This window comes from Heliangelus exortis, chromosome 3, assembly GCF_036169615.1.
Source record: "Heliangelus exortis chromosome 3, bHelExo1.hap1, whole genome shotgun sequence".
Lineage (NCBI taxonomy): Eukaryota > Metazoa > Chordata > Aves > Apodiformes > Trochilidae > Heliangelus > Heliangelus exortis.
The window spans coordinates 57,707,138-57,735,127 of NC_092424.1; the positions used below are offsets into that span (position 1 = coordinate 57,707,138).

General features: G+C 40.7%; 1 protein-coding gene across 3 annotated transcripts; it reads right to left on the reverse strand.

The window, feature by feature from the left end:
• Positions 1-27,974, reverse strand: LOC139794768 (uncharacterized). 3 transcript variants are annotated; one of them, XM_071740836.1, is made up of 15 exons: positions 26,044-27,974; positions 24,360-24,589; positions 21,174-21,293; positions 20,037-20,156; positions 18,796-18,915; positions 15,120-15,242; positions 13,765-13,847; positions 12,432-12,557; positions 11,555-11,600; positions 10,286-10,419; positions 6,155-6,283; positions 3,970-4,084; positions 2,948-3,082; positions 1,750-1,875; positions 1-995 (listed from the first exon to the last, which is right to left on the reverse strand). In XM_071740836.1, the coding sequence occupies exons 2-15, from the start codon at positions 24,586-24,588 to the stop codon at positions 871-873; spliced, it is 1,731 nt and encodes a 576-aa protein (XP_071596937.1). In that variant the 5' UTR covers position 24,589; positions 26,044-27,974; the 3' UTR covers positions 1-870. The 3 variants fall into 3 exon arrangements, with proteins under 3 accessions (XP_071596937.1, XP_071596939.1, XP_071596936.1); XM_071740838.1 differs by lacking the exon at positions 26,044-27,974 and having other exon boundaries at positions 10,286-10,416; positions 24,360-25,064; XM_071740835.1 differs by lacking the exon at positions 26,044-27,974 and having other exon boundaries at positions 24,360-25,063.
• Between the last annotated feature and the right edge of the window lie 16 nt (positions 27,975-27,990).

The window sequence follows — 27,990 nt, forward strand, 5'->3', positions numbered from 1 at the left end:
TACACATAAGAAAATTAGCTGAATTTTTATAGTATTAATGAGAAAAAAAAAAAAAAGTAACTCCTTTTAAAATGAAATATCAAAATATCAGAAATTCCTAATTCTGCCAGTTTTTTTCACGTTTTCCTTGATGCAAGTACCTTTGGAAATAATTTTGCAGAATCCAGATTTCTTTATTCAAATACATCTCACCTAAATCTTTCATGGTAGCTCCAAATTCTGAACATGGTCTCTGCAACATTTACCTGCCTCAATGTGCCTTTGGTCTTCTGCTAGAGAGCAGTGCCTACAGTGTAGGCTTGCCCTATTGTTTTTCACCAAGTTCTTGCAACTTCTCTGAGTTGTCCTCTAGCAAGTATTTGCTATAGTAACCTGTTACTAGTTTGCTACTTTTATGTGTTAATTGAATTATTTGTTCTAAAGTGAAGTCCCTGAAGGGGGACTTCATTTAGTCCTGTCTAAATGAAGGGACATGGAACAGAGACAAAATAAAGGTGAATGCAGAGGAATGTGTGTAATTGAGAGATGCCTCTTCAATAGAATCATCCTGTTCCGTGAATAAAACCTCATGTATGCAGCACTGCTTTTTTGGATGTGGTGGCGAAGAAAAAAACCCAAAACAAACCATGGAAGATTACCCAGGCATAAGAGGTGTTTTCCAAACCCCTGGATGGAATGCAGCTGTAGTCCTCAAGCACACTGAAGCAGCCAAAGTGTTCAGAGGACTGTCTCTGACCTGCTCTGATTCTTCTTATTGGAACATCTCGGATGAAACGGCAAGTAGCAGGAAAACTTTAACTACAGGAAACAATGGGAAGAATTGTCTTCTCTGAAAGTTTGGATCTTGTGAATTTTCATGAGCCATCTGGCTTAAATATTGTCTTCATGGCAAACAGCTGCCTTGAGGAGTTCTCGAGTCTCTTCTGTTTGTTGACGGACTTGCTCAAGGAGTTTGGCCATTTGGCTTTTTCTGAATGCTAATGAAAATTCTGGATCTGAAGAGGAAAAACAAGTGTTAGGCAACCTGCTGTTTTTCCACATATTTTAATGCAGATGTTTAAAAGCTGGTCCTTCAGGTTAGATACTGTTGATGGTTTTTATTACAGTGTAAATTACAGAGAAGGCAGAATAATATTCTACTACACAAAGTAGATACAAATCCAGTTTTCATCCCTATGACCAGTCAAAATTGTTTGCTGCTAAGTTCTCCTGATCTAGATGTCCAAAGTTCAGTTGCCAAATACAGCCTTATGCAAGAGGTGCATATCAAGACATAGCAGGGTCTTGGCTGTGGCTCTACATGTGTGAAGATTCATGCTATATTCATTTATTATCTGTATATTATACTGTAACTGTCACTTGTACTCAACTCCTACCCAAAACAACAAAAACTGATGAAAAGCTGAAGAAAAAGAAAAGTTTTTAAGCTGCATCTAGTGCCAAACATTCTTGTACTACAAAAAAACATCTGTAGCTGAAGTCCTGCTTCCCTGCTTATCAGAAAGTTTTAAAGCAAACAAATTAAAAACCAACCAGGCTTCCTACATGGTAAGATATTTTGTCTCTTCAAAACAGGCAGGTAACAGCTACCCTTGAGATTTTTCTGCTTCCCTACCTGAGCAGAGCTGCTCCTCAGGGGAAGTTGCCTGGCACTGCCCCAGCTGCTGTAAAGCCTCAGTTTGCCTCTGACAGGAGCAGGCAGAGCCTGGCAGCACCCTGGGGTCAGCCCAGCAGGAAGGACATACACACCTTCTCGAAGCCTGCAGAATGTGGAGATGCCCAGCTGCTGAAAGCGGATCTCTGGGTGGATAAGAAAATTCATGAGGTAGGCCTGAATCTCTTCAATGTGTTGCTTCGACAAAAGTATCATTTTTTCTGCATAAATGGGAGAACCACTGGAGATAAGTAGGAGCCTTTAAAACTTTGTGGAAAATGCTTTTTTTTAAATTTTTTTTTTATACTCTAGAATTACAACATCAGTACTGGGTTCAATAAGATTGTTTCCTGTTGCTTATCAGGGAGCAGAGCTGGTCTAAAATTTTTGAACAAAACCATCCTATTGTAATTGTCTCACCAATCTTGCATCAAATATGCAATGATAGGGAGGGTCGAACAGGAAGATGCAACAATACCTCTTGTCTGAAAAGTAATGTTTCCCTTGGTACAGAATATTTTATGTTATCCTGCCTTCCTACATAAGTTGTTTTCAAGGACCTTAGGATTGGCTGCAGACTAGCCCTGCAGAATGGTAGTGCTTGAAGAGGGCAACACCTGAATCAGATCTCCCATGAAGAAGGCTGAGAGAGTTGGGGTTGTTCAGCTTGAAGGAGAGGAAGCTTCAGGGGGACCTTGTAGTGGTCTCCCAGTACATGAAGGGGCCTACAAGAAAGCTGGGGAGGGACTTTTTATAAAGGCATAGAGTGATAGGGCGAGAGGTAATGGTTTCAAGCTGAAAGAGGGCAGATTTAATTCAGGTATTAGGAAGAAATTATTTAGTGTGAGGGTAGTGAGATACAGGAACAGGTTGGCCAGGGAGGTTGAGGATGCCCCCTCCCAGGAAATGTTCAAGGTCAGGTTAGATGAGATGGGACTTTGGGCAACCTGGACTAGGGGGAGGTGACCCTGCCCATGGCATGGGCGTTGGAACTAAATGATCTTTAAGTTCCTTCCAACACAAACCACTAAATGATTCTATGATATGATTTTCATCCCATGGCTTTCTCATGCACTCAGTCACTGTTTAGTGGTGTTTATGTTTGTGTTCAAGGGCGACTGTAGGTGCTTTTATGCTAATAAATCTAGAGAGACCAAATGGAGGATGCTATAGCTATAGGAATATCAAAGGTTGTTTGGTGCCTGACAGTTAACTCCTTTGGAAAATGGCTCATTTCAATCCAGACAGTCATAAGTATCTTTGAAAGCACAATTAATGCTGTGTGACAGTTACCATGACCCATCATGTGGTAGATGATGGAGGCAGCTTGAAAGCACAGCTCAGGATGTTCCAGCCGGCCAGCCAGGCTCACCAAACAGTTTGTCAAGGGCTCATCCATCCATTGGACCATACAAATTGTGGCTCCTTCTGGAAGACAAAGAAGAAAGTAGTCTGTGAACAAAAAGTCTAGGGCCCAAGAAGTTGAGAAGCATGCCAGAAACCATACTGCCTAAACAGAAAATCCTTCACACAGCTGGAGAAGCAAAATAAGTGCTAAACTTGTGCCATAAGTACATATTGGTTGTGAAGAAGGGTCATGTTCTGAGGTTATGCTCTCAGTAAGGTAAGGCCGTGGATTTGTTTCACGGAAAGGCTGGTGGATTTTTATTTTGTTCGGTTTGTTTTCTGAAAGAATGAATTATTTTGTGTACAAGACCTGCTCTTGCCTACTGTGCTCAGTCTGTCCAGCAGGTTCTGGGCACCTCTTGCAGAAGTTAAATGGGACAAGGCATCAGTTGCATGGCAGCTACACGAGAAACAATGTTTGACAGAGAATATCCAATGCTGGGCAGTCTGGGAAAATTCACACTGATCCTCTCTGCCATGAGGAGTGCTGTAACTTTCACAGGCGGTAATCCAGGATCCCTCATAAAAACTATGTGCAAAAAATTTAAAGAGAAAGTCTCTTTGTAATTTAGCCTTTTTCTCTTCTTATATTAATTTCTTCTATTGTGAAATAAATTCAGCTGGAGAAACGAAACGACAAGAAGAATAAAAATAAAGTTCTGTACAAAGAATTTTGAGTAAAAAAATATAAGTGGTTTCAACAGAAAAAAAAGTGCAAATAGTGGAGCCCATGTCTCCTGCCAGTAAGTCAGATCTTGCTCTTCTTTATACTCATGGCAAAACTCCCAGTGAACTGAAAAGGAAAGACCTGGGCTGTCTGCCCACCTGTGTTTCATCTCCTGTTAGGATTAATGAAGGATACATCCGTCTGTCAGATTACAAGATTTTTGGTGGGGTTGCTTCCCTACCTTGCTTTGCCAGCTCAGCAAGGCAAAATGTCACATAATGAAGGGAGTCTTCCTGAATGTCAGTAGAAAGCAGAGTCTGGAGGAGACCTTCAACACATGGGCTCTCAATGATTCTCTGCAAGAAGAAAAACGTTCGTGTTTAGCACTGCCATTATGTTTTAGTGGTGTCTGAGCACCTCAGAAGTACTGAATAGCTCTTAGCAATACTGAGGGCTAAAACATCAGTAAGGAAAATGTCTCCTCCCAAATCTAACAACACCTTGGGTTGTTCTGGAATCACCTGATTTTCAGGCATTTTCCAGGGCTTGCTTTTTCTGTGGGATGTTGTCATGATCACACATCACACTAAGCTCAAAGAATTTCCTGACCTGATCCTGCTGTACTGGGCTCTATGTTAGTATTAAGCTGTCATTTGCTCAAGTCTTGCTGCAGAGATGAATAAGCCAAGTGCTCCAGGGCAAAGCATTGGGAAACAAGGAAGTTCTTTATGTTCTCTTATTTGCCTTCAGGGCTTTGAAAACTTTCGGCTGTTGAAACGCTCTGATCTGCAGAAATATGAGATGACCTCTCACTAGCACAGGTGAGTTCTGCTTCTGGAGAGGAATGCTATGAATTAAACATTTCCATGCATCTTTTGTCTCTTACGTTGACTCTGCTGTGCCAAAAGTGGTGTCAGACAGCACGTCTCTGTACTGGGATATATGTTATAGAGACCAAGTTGAAAGCAGATAGGAGACTTGGCCTGAGCTGACCTGGACAGAAAGCACATGAGGCCAAGGAATGAGTCCTGAATGAGTCACCTGGAGATGACTGGTTACGAGTGAAGTTGAATCACAAAGTCATCAGCTCTCTGGGAGGTCCCAATAATGGAAGCAGCTCACACCTCCATAAAGGAGTTCAGGTGTCCATCAACAGAAGGGAGGGTATCTTTTTTGTGTGTGTTTATGCTCATTTTATGTTGCAGCTTTTTCAACTTGCTTCTTAAGAGGTTAAAGCTGGGTTGAAGACTGTTGCCTTTCAGGCTCCCACACTCTGTTCATGTCCCCTCCTGTTGGCATGAAACCACTGCTCTTCTTCCCCTTGTGTTGAGGACTCCTGTTTTAGGGATGGTTCCTTAGAACTGACCCTGGAAATCTGGAACTCCCACTCACGTCTGTGGATTCCCTTGTGCAGTGAGAGCTAAACACTCCATACAGTATAAACCTGTGTGAAGGTGATTCAACTCCTTGCTGATAACAAAATGAAGTCACAATTTAAGCTACAAGTGAGGTATTTTTTTAAAACAACTTTGAAAGGATGGTCCATTTTACTTTTACTATGGACCTTGAGTTTGAGAGAATCTATTTTCCTGCAAAATTTGGTTTCTGTAAGAAATTAATATAATTCTTACCTTAGTATAAAAAATAAATATTGTAAATAGTGCCCCTTTTTAGTTTAAATCTCTGGAACTCTGGAAATCTGGTAACTGGGTCATGACAAAGAAAAAAAAAAAAGAAAAGATCATACTATAAAATGGGACAAGGCACAAAGATTTGGTTGAGTTTTCTTCCCCAATATTGATTGTTACCAGTGGCACCATTTGATCAAGGTACTACTCCTAAAAAGCAGGGAGATAAGAAGTGCATCTGTGGATATGGATTTCATTAGAAACAAAGTCAACAACAGAGATCTTGATAGTGTCCTGGCACTATCTTGCCAGACAGAGTATCTTGCCAAACAGACAAAATGTGTATCAATAGCTGGAATTATATTTAATAAACTGGGAATGAATTAGATCAGTGTTGAATATGCTAATGGAAGGAATGGAATTAGGAAACAAGATTTCCGCTTATAACAAACCCCAGATTTTTTTGGATAGCTCTGTTAATTAGTATGAAATATATCTGCTAGTAGTACATTTAATGCCAATGATGCAGTCATTTGAATAAGGTAACCACGTAACTCACAGGAAAAATTAGGCATTTCTTATTTTCATTAGCATTTTTGCACTGCATTGGAAAAATATGAATAAACCCCCTTTTCATTGTGGCACATCAGGTCCTTTTATTCATACATAGTTTTGTGTACAGTATCCTTGCAATACGTTTCATTTTTTAAAAACACCCTTCTTAGGTAATGCTGATTTGATATAAGGATAACTGCAACCTCTTAGGGTAAAGTTGAGTGAAACACATCAGGTGCCTACCTGTCTGTTTTTGGAAAGGCTCAAGTTACTGATGATGCAAGCAGTATGGCCAACAATCACAGGGTCTGTTTTATGTGCTGACAGTAGCATCCCCAGCCTCTGCAATAGCTCAGCACATGCCAGAGTGTCCTGAGAAGACAACCAGTATCCCAATTACATCCAGCACAGACAAGACAATGCAACTTTGCAGGAAATCATAGAAACACTGATCTTTGCTTTGAGAGAAAAGCATTACTTAGCTCATTCAAACCACTGGTGTAGTGGCTGGCTCCAGTGCTTTTTCTCCCAAAATGCGGTCTACAGATTGGCACTGATCTAGAGCACTTGCTATGAAAAGCTGAAGTCTTTAAGGTCTGGTAATTTATTTTTGCTTGTATCAAACACCAGAGGTTGTTTGTAGTCAGGAGAAGGATGTGCGATCCTGACTGCAAGGAGAAGTGGTCAGGATCAGTGTGAAAGACAAAAGTAGGTGGAGAAGTAGCAGCAGCAGTGTGTCCTTGAGTACCTCAGCCATTTACTTTGCCTATAATAATGGCTGTATGTGTAGATCAGTTTGTGACAAGGCATCACTTTAGTAACATGTTTGGAATGGCATCCTTTGAGTTTATACATATGTTTCTCTGCCATCCGATGGATGTTTTAGAGGGACCTTACCAAGCCCCTCTCTCTCTGCCAGTACCATTTTGTTTCTCCAGCTACCATTAGTATTAATAGGATCTTAATTTGAGTTTGGTTTACTACCCAGGTAGTTTCCTCATTAACAGTACAGATTATAAGAGAAACAGCTGTTTATAAGAGAAATTTGATTTCAGCAATCTTTGGGTTAGGTCTACAAGTGAAAGGAACATACAGTTTCCTCTTGGGAGATTTTTTTTCTTTCAGTCTCTTTCCCTGAGGTATTTCAGTCCTTTATGCAGTTCTTAAGTTTGTTAGTAATGAACTATATGATCTGTGTTACTAAGAAACAGAGACTTATTAGTGAGAGTGTTCAACAGAAACCAAATCATCAGTCCTATATGCAGTTGAAAAAAATTGCATAATTCTGAAACCTACGAAATGTCAGCATCACTGAAGCAGTGTGAAAGGCAGATGTCTTAAAAGATTAGAAACATTCTTTCACTTACGTTAAATTTTAAAAGTGTATTTTTTTTTCTTGTGGTAATAACTGGCATCTTTACTTAGGTTCATTTTTAAGCACTGTCACAACCAGTAATCCTAAAGCAAAACATGAAAATAGCTGGAAAGGGCAGTCCTATGGCTAAACTCAGGGCAGAATTCTATGTGCAGGTATGGCTGCAAATTTTCTCTAATCAGCTTTCCTCCTCTTCAAAGGCTGAAATAGTATCATTTTAGATAATCCTATTATATTACAACTAGTAACTGTTTCCAGTGCTTTTGTCCTTAGTGTCCTCTTTTCTATGTAATCCCATCAACTACGGTACCCATATCTGGTTTTGCTACAGACTGAGTGGAGGAAATTGTCTACAGACTATAAATGAACTTTCTAATATATAAAGACTTCCCTGCCAAGCTCTTCTGCTTGTTTAGGACCTAAATTAGCAAGTGACAGTACTCTTAAATTCTGCTGAACCTCTTTTGGCTGGCACATGGCTGGGATTCAGATTTTGTTTCCTGGCACAATCCTGCACAGAATGAGAGAATCATGAGAAAAATCTGAGTAAAAAATGGACTTGGTGGTTCAGGTGGACATTCATCTGATTTCTCACAAGATAAAACAAATCAAAAAACCAAATTTAAAAAAAAACAAAAAAAACAACAAACCACAAGGAAAAGCATTCCAGCAGCAGCTGTGTTTACAATTGTGATGCTGCCTTGATACCTCTTGTCCAGGGATTTCTTGACAAGACAGATTTTATTTCCTGTTCACCAGGTAGCAAGACAGGAAGGCAAAATTATTTTGTTGCTGGAGTGGTAAATCAGTGGCATCACTTAGAGTAGACAGGCCCCTGCCACCCTGACTTTCAGGTCTTTTGCTTAAAAGTATGTGATTTAAAAGGCTGTTTTCTCAGAAAAGCTTGACTCTTTCTTTAGTGTTTCAGGGTTGCACTGTCCTTGAGAGAGCTGAATAAAATTCCCCCCACAAGAGGGAAGTTTTCCAGCACTTGCTGGGAATCGCTGTCTACAACCTGGCCAGGGGATTGCAAAGAAAAAAAAAAAAAAAAACAAAACAAAAAAGGGTTCAAGCAGGAAGAGGAGCTCTTTTTAAGCATTCCCAGGGGTTTGCTTCATGGTAACGAAAGGGCAGATGAATTCTGCCCTATTGTATCCTGGGTAGTATTCGTAATAATTCAAGCATCACTTGACTTGGCTGTAAAGGTTAGCTTTGTTCAGTGGTTTGTTTTCCAACAGCTGTTCCCATGGAGAAGTCCCTCTTTCATTCACTGGGAATTCAGCCTGCGTTAGAGAAAGAAGCCTTGCAGCTATTTGAAAAGCAGGCCAGAGAAGGCATGGAGGTGGGGAGGCAGGAGATGAGTAAGGAGAGGTCAGCCCCTTCTCAGAGTGCCCGGGGCTCGATCGCACAAAGCAGCAACATTCAGTACTCAGGGACAGCTCTGTTTGCTCACTAAAACAAATTTTGAGTTGTCGATACTTCTCACTGGAGAATAAACCTTTGAGGGTCTCTTTTCCCCCAGGAAGGACAGACAGGCTGCTTCACTGCTGGTTTAACAAGCGTGAGCTCCTGGTGTGTGTCTGTGCCCCACTGAGGCTGCACCGTGCCCTTTGTAGCTGGGGTAAAGACATGTTTGAGGATCAGGGAGGAGAAGAGCTGCAGCTATTCTTTTCTGGGAGAACAAAAGGTGTAAATGGTGTTTGGGGGCAAGAAAAAGCAAAAAGGGCTGAGTACAAGGTTACAGCATAATGCCTCATACTAAGTAATGCTTCTACTGTGCAAATAAATAGCCTCCAACTAACTCAACAATTTGGTTCTAATGCAGCCAGCACAAAACCTATGAAGCCTCAGTGCCTTTGAAAAGCTCTGTGCTCTGGTTGCTGCTTCCCAGGCACTGAGCTGACCCATTTTTTCCATCATGTCCTGGAGTTAGAGGAGATGCAGTTTGGTTCATACCATCCTGTTTACGTGGAACTGAGATGGAAGGCACCAGACTTCCAGTACTCAGAGGACACTTTAAATCAGACTGAGTGTATTTTAGCCATCAGAACCACCTAAGCCAAGCTGTGGTCACTCAGATCATCTGTCATTACTGCTTACAGCAATGTGGCAGGAAAGGTTATCTTTTTTTTAACTTTCTTTTTTTTGCTTCCTCCAAACTTTCTTAAAAGGTTCTTGTTAGTTTAAGACACCCATCAAAAACCTTTCGCATCCAGGTTCCTACGGGTGCCTTTGATTCTTGTAATGGAAAAGCACATTTAAAAAAGAATCATAATAGTTTGTCTGTCACTGCTTACTGGTTTTATGTGGAGGATGAAAGTACAGTAGGAGTGTCTGGGTTCTTTATTTGCTTTAGCTTATTTCTAGTCAGGCTTTTCCATGTATTTGCCTAGCAATGCACTGCTAAGGGTGGTGTTTACCCTGGAAGTGGGTGAAAGAACCATGTTGTAACTAAAAACATTAGGAGACACAGTGAAGTCCTGGAAGTTAGCTAAAGATAGGTAGGATTTCAAATTCTATTAGCCTCCCTTTCTGTCTTGATTCTAGTTCAAAAGGTGTTAAATTTATGTAAATGTACTTTTGGATAACTGTCCATATAGGGAAGAAAGTATTTCTTCACTTGATTTTCCACTGCTGCCCTTTAGGTGCACACATTAGGTAGCTTGCTTTTTTCAAAGTGTGTGAAAGCCCTGTTACCAAGGAATAACTTCCTCACCTGAATACTGTGAATTCTTTGAATACTTCCTCAGTCCCATATTATGACTATGGGACCGTTTGGCTCCTTTTCAAAACAACAAATAGGTTCTTTGGGTAGTCAGTGACAGTGCAGATGCAGCAGACAAAACCTCATCAAACTGTGTGGGAAGGAGAAGGGTTGGGAAGCCTCACACAGCCTATTGCTCATTCACAGAGTGCATTTCATCCGCAGCTTTGCCATAACCTAGGCAAGGGCCAGAATTATTTTCTCCCCTCTGGCCTGGTGAAATGAGCTCCCCTACCTGGTTGTGTGGGTGCTGGGAGAGTATCCAGAGCAGAGCAATGGAGGCATGGCACACGTCCTTGCTGCTGGATGCCAAGAGAGAGCACAGCTTGGGCAGGACATCCTCAGCGACCATCTCAGACTGGATATCTGCTGTTTGGGAAAACAGACGAGGTCAGAGGGCTTCAGAGCACCGCAAGGAGAAATTCAGGCCCTGACTCATAAGCATTTGACTGCCTCAGAGATTAACTGAGAGGGGACCTCCCCATCTCCAAGGGATGGGACAATGTCAGGTGTTTGGTTATTTAAAAAACCCACTCTTGTTTTTCTGTCTCCTTTTGCCAAAAGATTAATACAGGCTTGAGAGCAGAATGTAGCTATGGGTACCCTTCAGTATGAGTCTGAAACCTCAGCAAGAAGAAAGGAGAAGAGCTTTCTGAGTGCTTCATCAGCCCAAGGCACAGTGAGAAGGTGGCAGCTTCTACTGCACAGACAGAAAGACCTCCCTAGGCACCATCTATCTCACAGAATTATAGTTATCCAGGGGAGGGATCAGCCATCCTGGCTGAATCCTTATCACTGACTTGTCCCTGCAAACTCAGTGAGTTTTTGAGCACCAAAGGCAATGCCACAGTAGCCAGCCAGCAGGCTGAAAGGCAAATCAGTCCAGGGATTTTCAGCCATGCCAAAGAGCAGTTCAGCAGTTCCTTTATTTTCATCTTCTCTATAATTATGATTGGATTTTCTAGATGAACAACTCTACCCTGGACCCTTGGGCTCTAATGTTGAGTCTGCCAGTCCTTTGCTTTCATCTCCTAAGCATGCTGTAGAAATGGATCTCAGGCATTTAAAAGGATACAGTTTCTAAAGAGGATGACAAATGCCTGGGAGAAAATTATATTTAATGATAGACAGATTCGTGCCTTGGGAGAAGGCAGTTCCCCAGTCAGGCAGCAATTTCAGAAGATATTCTGTCCTAATAAAGTTATTGCTTAGAAAACATGGAAGGGACAAAAATTTAATATAGTTGCAAAGGCTGTGTGCATAAGAAGACCTCTGCTGTGTCTCTCTCTTCATTCAGATATCTCCCCTTGCTACTTGGAAACTCTGGAGCTGGTTCAGACCTGAACCTCTGTCTTTCCTTAATATACAATTAGAAAAAGCAGAAAAGAGGTTCTCTCTTAATTTTTTAACATGAAAGGTTCCCAGCCCACTGTGCTCACTCTGAAAGGCAGAGAGAGAAAGAAAAGAAAAAGTATGTTTTGCTTATCTCCAGTATATTGCTTACCACTTCTAGCCAAGTTTCTTAGGCAAACACATGCCTGGCTTGAAAGCTGCTCGTGCACAAAAAAAAAAAGAAAAAGAGAGAGGGGATAAACAGAGCAGTTTCAGTAATGCATGTTCTTGCTTTGGATGCAAAATAAACATAACAACAATAGAAAGCTAATACATTATCTTTGAAGAACTACTTTTGGGACACAATTTTTTTTCAAAGTTTCAATGAATTTTTTTAGCCTCCACTAGTATCAGTCATCCTGGTGATTAGGAAAAGACAGTGGGGTTCAGATGTTAATTTATTTTAGGAATGCCATCTAAATTTTAGGAAAATGAAGGGAGTTAATTGGTCTCATTTGCTTTACCTTTTTTCAGCACCCTCCTACACAGAATTTAAGGTCTCATCCTTTAAATCCTGGGCTTATTTAAGTTTTGTTGTGGCTCTCAATTAAGCCAAGTTTTCAAGATGTTATTATTTGAAGCCATATAGTTAAAGTTACAGATACCAAAAAGAAGAAAACAAAACAAAACAGTAGCATAATAAATGCTCCAGATCCCTTTTGTTGCAGACACAATGATCAAAGATAGCTGAGAGCCTGGACAGAACACTTCACACACATAGTTTCAAGTTAAAGAATACAGGCCATCCTAGTGTCAAGAAAGTGTCCAGGGCTGTGGAAGAGCTTTAATGATTTCCTTTCTCCTTCTTCATACAGAAGAAAGAGAACTTCTGTATGTACCTTCTAATGTGTCTTTTCTCACGGGGAAGATGCTGCACAGGCACCTATACTGTAGATGGGCAGATTTGCGCAAGACTGAAACTGGAAGCCCAAGTTTATAACTCTACTATGATGCTAAGCCTTTGCACAAATAGAAAGCTACAGCTTTACCTTGTCCACAGAAGAGGATAGGAGAGACATGAGTGTCCTCAGCAGCGATCTGTTGCCAGGTCTCAGCATGGCTTCATGGTGCTGAGCATTGGCTGCCACGTTGCTTAGGGCAGCACAGCTGTAATACTGCAGAAAAATGTAGAGAGAGAAGAGGTCACAGTGGTGGCATGCTGAAGAGAAGAAAAACAAATTGGAAAAATGCTCAAATTTACAGCTGATGAAAAGAAAGCACTTTTTTTTTTTTTTCATTTTAAGGGTGCTTTATGGGGTAGACATGGTAACAGCCTGAGTGGGCTTCCTCCAGGAAAAGTGATGCAATCTGCTGTGGCTACACCAGCAGGCATGCTGTGGCTCTGCTTGGTGTACAAGCCCAATAGGGACGTGAGTATTTGGGAATGTCCTGTGCTGCTGTCACGACACTGCTGCTTGCACCTAAGTTAGCTCATCTGCATCTACTGTGTTACATGTTTACATTGATTTATTCAAGCCCCATGTAGTCATTGCCCTAGCATGCCAAGAGATTGTTTTCAAAGGATTTAAATATTAATGCTCGGGAGGTTTATATAGATATGAGAGTATGTATTACTAGGGAGGTATAATTAGAAGAAACAGGTTGAACTGCAGAGAAGAAAATTTTAAGATGAATCTCAGAGAAAGCTGATGATGTTGAAAGTCTGCAGAAAGCAATTCCAGAAGCTCCATCACTTTTAAAAGAGAACTGAATAGACATGGCAAAACTGAGAAGGGAAACAATCCTGTTCTCAAATGAATGAACCAGTGGATTTTAAAGTTTAGAACTGATTCACTCATAGTTTTTCATCAGCATATTTTTGCTGATGATACTTTTGAACCAAGACTGGCTCTCAGTTAAGTGTGCAGATTGACAGAGGTGTCTGAGTTAGGCATGAGGTAGGAAGATTTTCCAGACATTTACAACAGGAAGAAAAAAAATCTTAGCGAGTCACACCTTCTCAGACCAGTTAGTAAAATTGCTTAGAGTGAAAGATCAAAGTTAGTATGCAAAAAAACACAGAGGAAGAGGCTTATCTGCAACTTGTCTGATGATCTGAAAGACACAGGAAGGTAACTACATAACAACTGTGTGCATGCATTAGTGTTTGCTGGCAGATGCACTTCTGCTTCATAAACTTTCTCCTGTACAGCTAGACAAACAGTGTTTTGAATAATACTTCAGGTGACTGAGATGCTCTCTTGTGTTTCCCATCTTTTCTAGAGAAATCTTCTCTCCACCTCTTCATTTCCTTATGCTGTGGTTTGTGCTTTCCCAACAGTCACAGTTACTGTTTAAAAATCTGTCCTGTTAGAGACATACCTGCACTTCTGGGTCAGAAGATTCCAAAAGCAAGGCAAGAACTGGTAGGGCTCCTTCCTTGCACAGGACCTGTTGAATTTTCTCTGCCATTAAAACAAAAACAAAAATACACAGCACTGGCAATTAGTCTTGCCCTTCCTTACCTCTTTTCTGGAGAGGATATTCACGGTCATTGGATTCTAGAAGTGGGGAAATCATCCAAATATATGCCAATCAGTGTGACTGCAGAGTCTATAATTTATAGCTTGTGCAATATACCAGAATGCAGACAGTTTAGCAAAATTAATAGCAGGCTGCCTGATGGATTAAGCCTTTGCTGAGCTTATGGAAAAGACTGTCAAGAGAATCTGAAGCTGAAAATACCTCAGATATGATATCCACCATGATTTCTGTGTTGAAAAAAATAATTATAAACTCTGAATGCAAAATAGCCAACTGTAGAAGTTCTTGACAACGATTCCCTTCTATCACATAGTGATAATAGACATTATTCACAACCGGATCTTTCAGCTGTGTGATCTAGATAGGTGAGACATAGTGCTGTTTTGTTTCAGAGTTAATGTATGGTTGTGCACATACTATTGCAGAGGTCCAAATACTGCTTTTGTGAAAGCTGTTGGCAGATATCCCAGAAGCCTTTAATGTCTGGCCCATAATAGTTATATTATGCATCTTCCAATATCAAGTTGGAGGTACAAGTGAAATGTTCTTAGAGCTTGACCTCAGAGGGGAGATTTAGGTTAGACATTAGGAAACAATTCTTTCCTGTGAGGGTGGTGAGACACTGGCACAGGTTGCCCAAGGAATTTGTGGCTGCCTCTTCCCTGGAAGTGTTCAGTGCCAGGTTGGATGGGGCCTTGAGCAACCTGGTCGGGTGGGAGGTGTCAATGCCCATGCAAGGGGGTTGGAACTGGATGATTTTGAAGGTCTCTTCCAACCCAAACCATTCTGTAATTTTATTATATAATTACATGACCTTATTCGATAAGCTTCTGAGATTGGTTCAAAGAATGACTAAGCATGCTGTCAACCTTTAAGACCAAGTTATTTCTTAAAAAAAATAATCACTTTTTTTTTGGGTTGTTTCCTGATTATTTAAGGTACTGTACATTAAGAATGTACAAGAAAATCAAGTCTTCCTATTTTGGTACTAGGCAAAAAAGGTTCTGCATTAGCAAAAGAGAGGCCAAGCTTATGTCACCAGCCTATGGTATCAACATGAATGACATATTAAGAAGGAATAACTTGTTACTCAGTTATGCTTTTATTCTTGCCTTAACCCTTTTGAAATATTTTTATATCAGTGAGAATTTTTCTTTCAGCAATTTTAGGTAAACCATTAATCAATACAGTACCTGACTGTGTGAGGTTGAGAATAGCCCCAACTGCATTTTGTTGGACTCTGGGATCATAGGAACTGGCAAGAGACAGCAGCGGTGTAACTCCTCGAGCAGCACCTATAGCCTCTCGGTTGGACTCTAGAGAAAAGATTTCAAGAAGGTAAGAAAAAAAGAAGATATTGCCATCCTACTGTGAGCCAGAAGCAGGACAGCTAACAGGACTAGATTTCTTTGGCGTTTGCTTCTCTGATTCTTTGGTTTATATCAAAATTTCCCTGCATGCTCAAAGGAACCCGTTAAAAATTCTAGTAGGTTAAAGGGAAAACTAACTCATGACTTCTGGATTAGCCATAGATCACAGCTGATTTGATGCTTTACTTTGTGACTAGTGTGATTAAACTAAAAGGATCATAACTTCCCTTAAACAGGTTAGCAAGGTGTCACACTTGCCTTGTACCACTGGTATGTCTAACCAAGCTATTCACAGTCTGTCAATCAAAACCTACATAATTAACTGCAGGTAAGACTGAATTAATTTAGCAGGGTATATTCAGGGCCAGTTTTTCTCTTTGAATATGCCTGTGTCAATCCTGTGACAGCTACAAACAATGCAGAGGTTTCTAAAGACAGAATTTGACTTAACCACTGGAATTTGAAAATACTTCTTCTCCGACATGGTGAAGCTTCCTTGCATGCCAGTGTATTAAGCTGTACTCAACATTCTGGAGTACAATGAGAATTCAAATAAAAAGATCTGCAGAGGCCCTTGAGACTCCTGGGTGAAAAACTGAGGAAAAAATAACTCTAATACTTGAATAATCATCTGTGCCATATGTATCCTGGGCTACACCAAAAGAGGCATGGCCAGCACATCAAGGGAGGTGATTCTCCCTCTCTTCTCTGCTCTCATGATGCCCCACCTGGAGTACTGCATCCAGTTCTGGAGTCCCCAGCATAAGAAAGACATGGAGCGAGTCCAGAGAAGGGCCACAAAGATGATCAGAGGGCTGGAGCACCTCTTCTATGATGACAGGCTGAGAGAGTTGGGGTTGTTCAGCCAGGAGAAGAGATGGCTCTGGGGTGACCTTATAGCAGCCTTCCAGTAGCTAAAGGGCCTGCAGGAAAGCTGGAGAGGAGGCATGTACTGAGAGGACATGGGGAAACAGTTTTAAACTGAAAGAGATTTAGGTTAGACATCAGGAAAAATTCTTTTCTGGAAGGGTGGTGAGCACTAGCACAGTTTGCCCAGGGAGGTTGTAGATGGCTCCTCCCTGGAAGTGTTCAAGGCCAGGTTGGATGGGACCTTGAGCAACCTGGTCTAGGGGGAGGTGACCCTGCCCATGCAGGGGGATTGGAAGTAGATGATCTTGAAGGTTCCTTTCAACCAAACAGTTCTATGATTCTACAATTCTATGAAAATCAAAGTCCATAGTCTGCATCTTTCATTGTTTATATGAGCCAAACTGCCACAGAAGACCACAGTATTATTACTGACATATTGTTTCATTTACATCCATTCCTATACAGTTTAAACAATAGCCAGTCTCTGGAAGGTTGCTTAGAGAAACATAAAGCAGAAGAAAGCAAGAAATGTGGAGGTATTTGGATGAGATCAAGTCTTCAGGTGCCAACTAACTTAGAGAGTTAACAGAAGAAATACAACAACAAATATTTCTGTACCTCAAGCCTATCTATACAGGGGAATAATCCAGCATATCTGTTAAAGTACAGTTCATCCAGTGTCATCCCAGGAAAAGTCCCTGTCTGCATTCATGTGAGTATTTTATACTCAAGGACATGCCTTTTATTCTGGGAAAATATACTCTAATTTTTTAGCAAAATAACTGCTCTGGGAAGAGTAATATATTTAAAAATAGCTTTTCCATGTGGGAAGCTATTATTGTGGTGAAATTTTCTGCCCATTTTTGTCAACAAGCTTTTCTCCAATGTAATCTGCCTGCATATTATTTTGTTTCCCTCAGCAGAAGCAGAAACTCTTTTGTGCTGCTCCAGCTGATGGAAACCAGCCTGGTGTGATGTAAACTCTTACTAGGAAAGAGTTTACTGATTAAAGAAGGAACGTAAAAAGATTGAGAATTCATATATTGCTATTTGCTTGATTCTTTCACACAATACACTCCATGAATGATTGTGAATGTGGAAGAGATCCTCAAATTTGGGCAAAGGGATTCAGACGTAACTAGGGCAAAATATGCTAGCATAGGAGACATTGGGTACTTCAAAAGCTTTCCTCCTTAAAGAAAAATCTAACTGGCTTGACTGGAAAGGCTTCACATCCCTAGCACCTCGATTTGTCTGCCTGAGGGCTCAGAGGCGGTGATCAACACTGAAAGCCAGCAGTGGGAGGATGAGCTCTTACAGCCTGATTCAGAGCAAGGTGGCACAAGGAGACCCAGGCACCCTACTCCTGCCTGGGAAGGACTACAGTTCCCATTCCCATTGTGAGAGAGGGGAGACACCACAACTGGTACCCACCACATGAGCAAAATAATTATTTTTTCTTTCCTTGGATCATTCCTTAGCTGACAAGTTTCCTCTGCAGACTTTGTTAGTGCCCATTGTGGGTTTGCTGGATTTAATTTTACACACAATTTTCCCTTATCCATCCTCATTCTAGTTTTGGCGAGACAATGTGGCTGAACGGTATCTGCTTTGTCAACTTGTAGATGGAGTTATCTATCTCAGCAAGATGTATAACTGTACTATCATCTCTCCAAGAGATGTGGCAGGATAGATGTTTCTCTGCTGTTGTTCTGAACTAGACAGTTAATAGAAAGGTATGTACTGTCAATGCAGTAGAAGACTGAAATATTATACAAACATGAGACAAGTTAGAAGACTGAAGCAACAGAAACAGAATGAAACCTTATAGCACAAAATGGAGGGACATGCATCTGGAAATATTTGTTGCAGACCTTTAATTGATTGGTATCTACTGGAAATAGAAGCAGAAAAGGAGAAAGACTCAGTGATAAAGTCAGCTGCAAGACAGCAACATCACCCTGATGCAATTACAAAAAGCCCCAAAGTGTTAACATGAGATGTACCACAAAATGCATTTCCCCAGATGCCACAATAAAAGACAAGGTGAGACCCCAAATGAAATACTGAACATTTCTGATGACTCCTCTTTCAGAACAGATTCATTCAAAATGGAACTCCTGCAGCATTTATGTACATCTTGGGCCTGTAACAATGCCTGAGGTCTGTGGGATCACTAAGCAGGAGATGCAATTGCCATGTTCCATCTCTGGAACTTAAATTTACAGCCAGAAGGGCTATGAAGATGAATATAGATTCTAACTTGCAAAAGGGCTTAAATGAGCTTGCCTTTTCAGTCTAGTAAAATGAAGGATTCTCATCAGCACAGACATCAGAGAGGGAGAACTACTGAAGCAAAAAAACCAATGTAGACACTGAAATAAGCTGGTCATAAATATATTTAGGTTGGAAATCAGAAAAAGGTTTGTAATCATGACAGAATGAAAGGCAGAAACACTGAGCTAAAGATCTTAACTGGAATCTCGAGGCAGAATTTATGATGTGGGAATACTAAATATGCTACTGCATCTTATGACTCAAGCCAGTTGCAATTAGGTTATTTCACCTTGAAACACAGCATACAAGTTGAATTAATTCACTGCAGAACACAAAGGGAAAAAACACTCACCTGAAACAGCCAAAGTCATGGTGCAGGCACAGGAATTACACTGGACAGCAGGATCTTCTGACTCGAGCAGATCCAAAATTGGCTCAAGTAAACCCATCTGGACAACCAATTCTTTGTCAACTATTCATAAATTAAAGAAAAAAAAGAGAAACAGAAAGGTAAACAGATAATGTCTTTGTGAAAGTAGTGTATCTTCTTCTCACTGCTTTGGGGATCTGTTTTATGATTATGCAAAACAGACCTAAGATGGAGACAACCTGAAAGACACTCAAGGTTCCTAGATTTGTTTTCTTGATTCCTCATCAGACTCATGAATGAGTGTAAAAGATGTTCAGCGGCTCTAATTCAGAAGGTCACAAATATTTTTGCTAGCAATTCTATTTTTAAGTGTATGTTCAGTTTAGAAAGTGGAGCTGCAGCTTTCTAATAGGTTCACAACTTAATCAATCCCTGGCTTTTTTTCTTCTGCAGTTAAATATCATTGTTCACTTGTAAATAGCAACATGGTATTATTAGCAGCAAGATCCTTAATAAAATAAAAGAAGAAAGCTAGCTTTATTGAAGACTGATCCTGGATTCTGCTGTTACGGGGTAGCATCTCTTGTGGCCCAGGTGACAGGAAGCAGAGTGGTAGATGCAACAAGGACTCTGCTGATGAAGTGTGGGGTGTTCATGCCCTGTCTATCAACATAAACTTTATTGGGAAGGTTTTAATCTTCAGTTCCCACACCCTATCTCGATTACAATTGCCCTATCAGCTACAGAAAGAAGAAAATTACAGTAAACATTTTAATTTATTTATTTTTTTAAATCTGCAAGCAATTTGAGACAAGTTCTGTTTAAAAAATTACAAGAAAATGAGCACTATCTCATAGGCAGAGTTTATTTCTAAGAGCTGTATCTGTTGCTTGAAAGGGCAAGTGGTGGGCTCTTGATCAAAGAATGACAATAGTATAGGTGTTCTACCCCAGTCTGGGAATAATTTATCAGCCTTTGCACACAGATCCAAGATCTCTTGCCACATGATACAATCTAGTGGGAGGGATCTGATATATCCCAGTGCTACCAAGATCCACGTGGCTTGAAGACAGAAAAACCTCACACCTGTCCTATCAGGTGCACACACAAAAAAAAGGAATTTGGGTTTGTGTAGACCTGGGTGTGGAGATGTGCCCTACTTCTGTCTAAGTCTGAAGAGACACTTTTTTTACTTGAACAGAGATGTGTTGCTAATTACTCACTATTTTCTTCCAGCAAGAAGTTGACAAGGGACAAGGAAGACACCTGCTGCACCTCCAGGTCAGCAGACCGTAGTAAGGCGTAGAAGGCTTCCAGATGCTCTGCAGGCAGGGGAACATTCACTGCAGGATTGAGGGGAAATATTCAGAAGTCTCATCACTCACCACAGTCACATTTTTCTCTTGTTGGTCTTAAGCCTCAGAGGCTACCATACATAGTCTGAGTGGCATTTCCCTTCATTTAAATTCCATTGCTACTAGCAAAACAGGGCAAGTTTCATGAAAAGGTTATGAATAATCCAAGTACTTCAAAAACATCATGTGAAGGGAAAGCAATATGCCTCACTACCAAACCAGTCATTCTGCTTCGTAGCAGGTCCTCAGGTTGTGACTATCTGCACTTTTTATCCAGCAAAAATATATGGATATCAAGGATATATATATGGATATATATATATATATGTATGTGTGTGTGTATATATATATATATATATATATATATATATGGATATATGGATATATACCTATAAAGCCAAGTGCCAGAACATTCTCCTTGAAGTAAATTGAAAACAAAGAAATAAATCACAGTCTGCTTGTTGCTGGTATTTCTGCCTTTTTGTAGAACCCAAAGTCTTGCTGGAATCTTCTTTGGCAAATCTAGGCTGACTTCTTATAATTTACAAATTACCTCAGGACCCAAGTGTCTGCATGGAATAGCTGGGACAAAGAAGAACATTTTCTTCATAAATCTGCAGTACCATCTGGCTTCTAGAGCTTTGTCCTCTTCCAAAAATTTTACAATATAAAACATTTAATGATCATTATGTCCGTTTCATTCTACCATAGTTTTGACTGTTTCTTTCAAGAGATCCAGTATACATTGAGTCTAACTGCTTTAGGTTCTGCTGAGTTTTTTCAGAAGCATTACAATTACAAAAATGAGAGACATGAGAGACATGCTTCTAATAGCAAAACCCAAAATTACTCTGTCCACATGGCAATGACAGCATTGTCATTTTCATTAGCAAATACCACAGCATAAAAGGAATAAACTTTGACTAATGAATCAAAGGGAGTTTCACAGTTGAAAAAAATACTTTTATTTAAGTGAAAACTTTCTAATGCACTGAGGTAACTTACTGTGCTGACTCATATGCAAGTAGTAGAGGGCAGCAGACTGCTGTAAACCTGGGTTTTCAGAAAAGGCTAAGGTCCTTAAGGCTTCCAGAGATTCTGTTCCAAAGGGTGATGCTACACAACCTGAAGAGAAGATGTACAATGGCAGAACAGACTCAGTTATACCTGGAAAGGGTTTGCTCACGAAAAGAAATTTATAGCCAACCAAACACAAGGATTTTTGTAGTGCAACAACTTCATAAAGTCCATATATCCTCATTAACGAGCAGAAGTAATAAATGAATCTGGAATAACCTGTCCTTGGCAATGCCTCTTGTGAAGCTCAAAAAACTACTGATTGGAAGCAAGATAAATTATAATCTTTAGACACTTTTGTGCTATCCACAGAAAAGCAGGTGGTCCTGTTCATGATAAAAATCTCTGGGTTATTTTTTTTCCTGGATTATAGATCTTTGTTAACATATATCTACTGCATGTGGTTTTCTTACTTATGAGCTCTAGAAAGAGCATATCTTTAATTTACTGAATTTTACATTCACTGTGTTCCTCATCCTGGATATTACAATACAAAACTTCAGGGAATAGCAACATGAGTTGCAACTGGGCCTGCCTCAGGCTCAAATTTCTAGTATGAGTCTACCTGCTCTCAAGTTATGAGAGTTCCCCTGTGAATAAACCAGATGTTCAGCAATACCTATCAAGCAATAGCAGTCATGCATGACTTTTGTAAGTGACTGTATAATATACTTACAATGTCTGGAAAGGAGCAGCAGAGAGGTTTTTTTTTAAAAAAAAAAGCCCATTGAACCACTGCTCAGTAGTATAAAATGTTGAAAGGCTAATGTAGAATCAATTGACTGGTGAAGCATACAATTATATATTTTCAGACAGTAGATTAAAGTAGTATATTACAGACTGAAACATCTCTATGAACAAGATCTAGCTACTTTGCCTTCCATGGGATGAAGAGAGGGGAGGGGTATGAAGGTGTGAGCTCTCATGCCTTCCTGCAAAGCTCAGCCAATATCTCAAGGCATTAGAAGCTGCTGACATGTCAAGAGTAGCAAACTCCTACCTTCAAGATTAGGTAAGTGGGCTTCACAGAACTGTTTGGTGTAAAGATCGATTTTGTTTAATAATGAACAATACACACAAAGTAAGGACTAGCCAGCTTGAAAGATTATACAGAAAACCAAAAAAATACCTTCATGTGGTTTAATTCTGTTCCTTACACAATGGCTATCTGAATCTCCCACATATCTGTGCATTTTTACTTGGGAGAGCAACTCAAAATCTTCACCTGCTTGTAATAGCAAGTATTTGCTGCCCCAGCTAACAGTGAGTATAATGATGAACTATAAAGTTTCTCCTTGCACTCAAACTGTCACAGTCTTGGCTCCCTAGTTATTATTATTATTTCTCCAGAACTGAGGATGGGCTTGTTCCATCTTGGAATAAAATACACAAGAAAGTGCTAAAGTAAGAGGGATTTGTCTTGGTACTCTTCATGAGGCTTCCCTGCCTCCATCTGTCTTGGCAGCAGGATTTGGCCACTCAGAGAATTAATCTTGGTTCTTTTTCCTGGGTGCCGTGTATCTCCTGTCACACACATTGGGGACCACCCTGAGAGCACCCATTGCCAAGTGTGCACTGCTGTCACACAAGGTCTAGGCTCACTGCTGTTGTGCCCCAGTTCCTGAGGTTCCAAGACTGATCAGTCTTTTGAAGACCCAGCTCAAAGAGGGAAGGATTTCTCAAGGAAAAAATACTATTTTCAGGAAGGATTAGTGGGTGCTGCAAAAGGCCATTCTGGCCTCACCATTTCTTTCAGACCACCCTGTCACTGCACCTGATCCATCAAGCAAGACAGGATACTGCCAAGAAAATCTCATACAGCCAAGAGCATTGTAGTCTGGAGAAACAAGCTCAGCCTTGGAAGATCCCCACTGCATGTCAAGCTGAAAAGTCTGGTCTTATTCTAGCTGTGAACGCCAGGATTTAGCCTGTGCTTAATGTGCAACAATGAGTGAACTGTATTGGCAGCATGGGACCCCCCACACTCACTGGGCAGTAACACCAGCTGAGGAGAAGTCATGCATGTTCCCAACAACCAGCGTCACAGCAATTATTCCAAAGGTTGTTCCATGACAGACCATTCCAAACAGCATTAACTCTGTCACACCAAGTAAAAACGTCTCTCCTGGTCCCCCTCACAGGATGGTTTTATGTCCCTGAAAGGGCAAGTAAAGAAGCAGTAATAGTAGCTTCTGTTCCACTCTTTTTACACAAATGAAAGTAGAAGGCTATGCTGAGTAGTAGCTTTAACCAAGTATCCAACTAGACGTGAGACAAAGCAAAACCAAACAAGAAATGGGCCAGGCCCAGGCCTGAGACAAGAAATGTTTCTAAGTTGGACAAATGAAGAAACACACTCATCCAAGGAGATACACTGTGATTGCCAGAGTGAAATAAAAGAAGTTTTCCTATTGATATTGCTGAATCCTACAACTGGATAGAGAGGACATCACAAGCATTTAAATAGGGGAACTAGGGAGGTAGCCTGTAAAGCAGAGGAGATACATTAAGAGTTATGGATCCAATTTGATTAAAGCAGAATCCCATGACTGTTTTCAAGATTTGTGTCTAAAAAGTCTGCAGACCAGTTGCTTGGGATCTGAGGAAGTCACGTGAGATCAACTGCTTGTCCCATGGTGAATTTTACCTTCCCCATCCATAATGCAGATACCCCCACTGCAAGTCCAGATTTTCTGCAGCCAGCGCACATGGACGCACACAGCTCAGCCAGGACCACTCTCAAAGACAGGCATTCATGTAGCAACCAGTGTTGGTACAGCCTGTTCCTAGCTTTCTGACCCCGGTGGTGGATTTCAAAAAATTAAATTTAGTTATTAGACTTTTTTATACGGCATACTAACATGTCTTATGTATTAACAGTAGTGGCAGAACAAGAAATGGACTGACCATTTCTACCTAGATACAACTGTTACTCTACTTGAGCCCTTGGTGTCACATATACAAAGAAAATACCCCATAGCTCTGGCCTCACCCACATCACCAAGCTGCTTCATGCCCTGAACAAGCAGTTCAAGCCAGCAGTCTGTTTTCAACCCACAAAAGGAATCTCCTTGTTCCTTCATAATCCTTTAAGAAACAAACAATCTTTCTTACCTGTTTCAATATGCTGCAGAAACTCCTCTGCTGTCACCCTCTCATGAGGCTGCAGGATGGGCTTGTACAATTGTCTGGGTTTAGAGCTGTTTTGTTTTAAGCAGGAGCATTTGCTTATCAGAGTTAACCATTCCTTGATCCTGCTCACCAGGCTGGCGCACATCCTCTGAATGGAGGCCACGAAGTCCCGCAGCAGCAGCTGCAGGCATCGTCCACACAGCTGACCCATTCTTGTTCCAACAGGCACAAAGCAAGAGGAGAAGGAAGGAGGTGGAAGTAAAAGTTTCTTCTCAACTTTTCCACGTTTTGCACTAACTTGCTGCTCCAGTGCTCGTCCTGTCTTACAAATGCTAGCACTGTACTGCTGCTGTAAGGCAGACAAGCTTCTGTGTCCAAAAAACTACATTGCACAAGGCTGGTGTATGCAGCCTGGAGTAGGAAGGCTGGAGCCTACAAAACACTAGTTAAAGGGCTGGACTGGAGCCACAGTCAAACACCTTCCTTTTGCTTGAAGAAAAATAAAACAATGACGTAAACGCATTTTGTGAAGAACAGTTTAACTCTTGGAGCATCCATCAAAGCCTTTGTGCGTCTAGAAAAGCTCTGAGATGTTGTGAAAAGCAACCTCAGTTTTTGTAAGGCAGCCCTCCGCATGAAAGGGAGGCACCACCTTGTCTGCATGTGTACAACCTGCAGCTGCCAATGGGAGAGGAAGATAAAAAAAAAAAAAAAAAAAAAAGAGCACTCCTCCAACAGGTTTTTCCAGTTTTTGCTGAAGCACAGACCAGAACAAAGGCCCTGTTAAGCAAACACCTCTTAACTCAGTCAACTGAGACTGCAAATGAAAAAAAGAGAAAGCTGGGGGAAAAAAACCAAACCAAAACAAAATCACGGTGGCCAAATGCATTTAGAACTGTTTTCCTACTGCCAAGCAAATCCTGCAGAGTGGACTGGATAAGGTAACAATGGGAGAATGCAGAAATCATCTACAGTTTTCATGCAGGAAAAAGAAAAAGGGCAGTTCTTTTGCACCATCCTTTCGCTTAAATCAGCCTGGTGCACATGCCCAACCTTGTGTGAGCATTTTTACAAATTACCTTCATCTGGTTAATGTAGCACGAAATGACATTTGTAATATTCTTGAGGTTTCCAGTAAAATCTAGTTTGATTCAAAATGTCCTTCATTTGAAAACCAGCAGGTACTGGTCTGCTAAGTGTTGATTGTTTTTAACTTCTCGTTACTCATGGATTTGACTGATTTATTCTAAAAATTACATTTGATAAATTTATTGGCAAGCTTTAGTCTCATTGTCCTTTAATATATCTTAAGTTTCTAAATAAATCATGTTTGAAAATCAACCTTTTGTTCTGCACCCATCTCCAATCACTCATGAACAGGCTCACTCAGATCTCACCAGTCTGTCCAGCTATGGCTATTTCTTCTATTACTGACACATGATGTAATTTTCCTAAACACAAATACCACACACCACAGATAAACCCACCTACACTCATAAATCCAAAGGTATGAGACCTCTATTACACAATGCAACCCATTACAAAGAATCAAGGCATCAATTTTTCTGGCTACTTCCTTGAGCAGCTCTGCAAGCCCACAGAGTTCTGGTCTCTGCCTGGATTTTTAATATTACCAAAAGTGTAGCTAATATGCCTGTTTGCTCACCATGTCTTTTGGAACCTTTCAGTAGGGATCTTGTAAAGTTTAGGGAACCCATGTGGTGGTAAAGTCCTGCTTCTGCCACCACTTGCTCTTCTCCTTTTCATCATCATCATCATCATCATCATCCTCCTCCACCCTTTGAGTTCCACCCTAAAAGCAGTGAGGTAGCAGATCCATCAGAACCCATTGCATGTGCCTTGTGTCTCTTGCTCTGTTGTTTCTACAGAACTGTAAGGTTTAATAGTTGTGAGATTTTTTTAAGGAAATTTGAATTGTACTGCATAGAGATAATTAAAAACCAGAACAGTTTCAATGACATATTTGTTAGTAATGAATGCATTTCTGTAACATTCTTAGTAAGCATTTCAAAGCATCTTACAAACATTAAAGCAGCTTCCCAATGTATCTGTAAGAAAGATATTTCCAAAATGGTTAAAACAAGTTTCAGAGGTGCTAAGCTCTTGTAACTCCATTTGAAACAAATGGGAGTTAAAGAAATGCACCACACCTGAAAATTAGGCTATGATTTTCCTAAAGGCATAAAACTCAGGTGTCCCAATACTTACTTTGATGATTCAGTCAGGAAATTGTTCTTCTTTGATTTGAAACCACTACTTGAAAGCCAGTGTAGAAGGTTGGTTTATGGGTCTTCAAATCTCTTCTGAATTCACAATAGCTGCGATAAAGGTAAATATTGCAACTATAAACCCAAATGTTTTTATTACTTTTGTAGTTGTGTTTGCTTATCCAACTAAGCAGAATTTGGGCTTTAGGCTGCAGAAGTAGAAAGGGAAAAAATTAGTAGTACCCCACCCTGATTTGTTTTCCAAAGGAAAAGTCAGGTCCTTTGAGAAATGTTAAAACAATCATCTCCAAACCATTTCCATTTAGTTGTGTGCAAAGGAGACTTCTGAGTAGTAACCTTACTGTGTGAAGACTGTTTGCAATTATGGATAAAATGCATTTAGAAGTTTAAATCTTTTTGCCAAATAATAGAAGATTGCTGTAACTAAATGGTACTTTCTGCAGAGAGTTTCTACTAAACCAGCATTTTATCTGCTGTGTAGTTTCTCTACAAAAAAAAAAAAAAAAAAAAGAGAAAATACTGCTTTTGAGTACAGTCCTTTAAGCCTCTGACATCAACAGTGGGTTTGTTTAGTTTTGAATTAAGAAGAGAAAGCCCCAAAATTTATTTATTTATCACTAATTTCATCCATGATTTTAGTCATGCAGTGTGCCACTGCTTGAACTACTTCTTGTGTTAGAAATTCCATTATCGAGTTCACAGTGGTGCATAGCTGCCTATCTCTCAGATGCTGACTGGGACTGGAATATAAGTGTAAAGACAAATACTCTTACACTCCTCTTTCATACAGTACCAAGGGCCTCTTCATTCTAACAGGCCGCCAAAACCCTCAGCTTCTGACATGAACATTGGAAAAAAATGGGTCGACAGCTTTACTTGAGCCAACAGTGTGCCCAGGTTGCCAAGAAGGCAAACAGCATCCTGGCCCATATCAGGAACAGTGTGAGCATCAGGACCAGGGAGCTGATCTTACCATTGTACTCAGCGTTGGTGAGGCTGCACCTCGAGCACGGTGTGCAGATTTGGGCACCAGAGTATAGGAAGGACACTGAGGTGCTGGAGAGGATGCAGAGAAGGGCAATTAGCTTGATTAGGGGTCTGGAGAACTGCTGTTACAAGGAGAGGCTGAAGGAGCTGGGGCTGTTCAGCCTGGAAAAGAGGAGGCTGAGGGGAAACCTCATCACTCTCTACAGCTACCTGGAAGGAGGCTGCAGTGAGGTGGGTGTTGGCCTCTTCTCCCCAGGGACTTGTGATAGGACAAGAGGTAATGGGCTCAAGTTGTGCCAGGGGAGGTTCAGATTAGACAATAGGAAAAGTTTCTTCAACAAAAGAGTGGTGAAGCATTGGAATGAGTTACCCAGGGC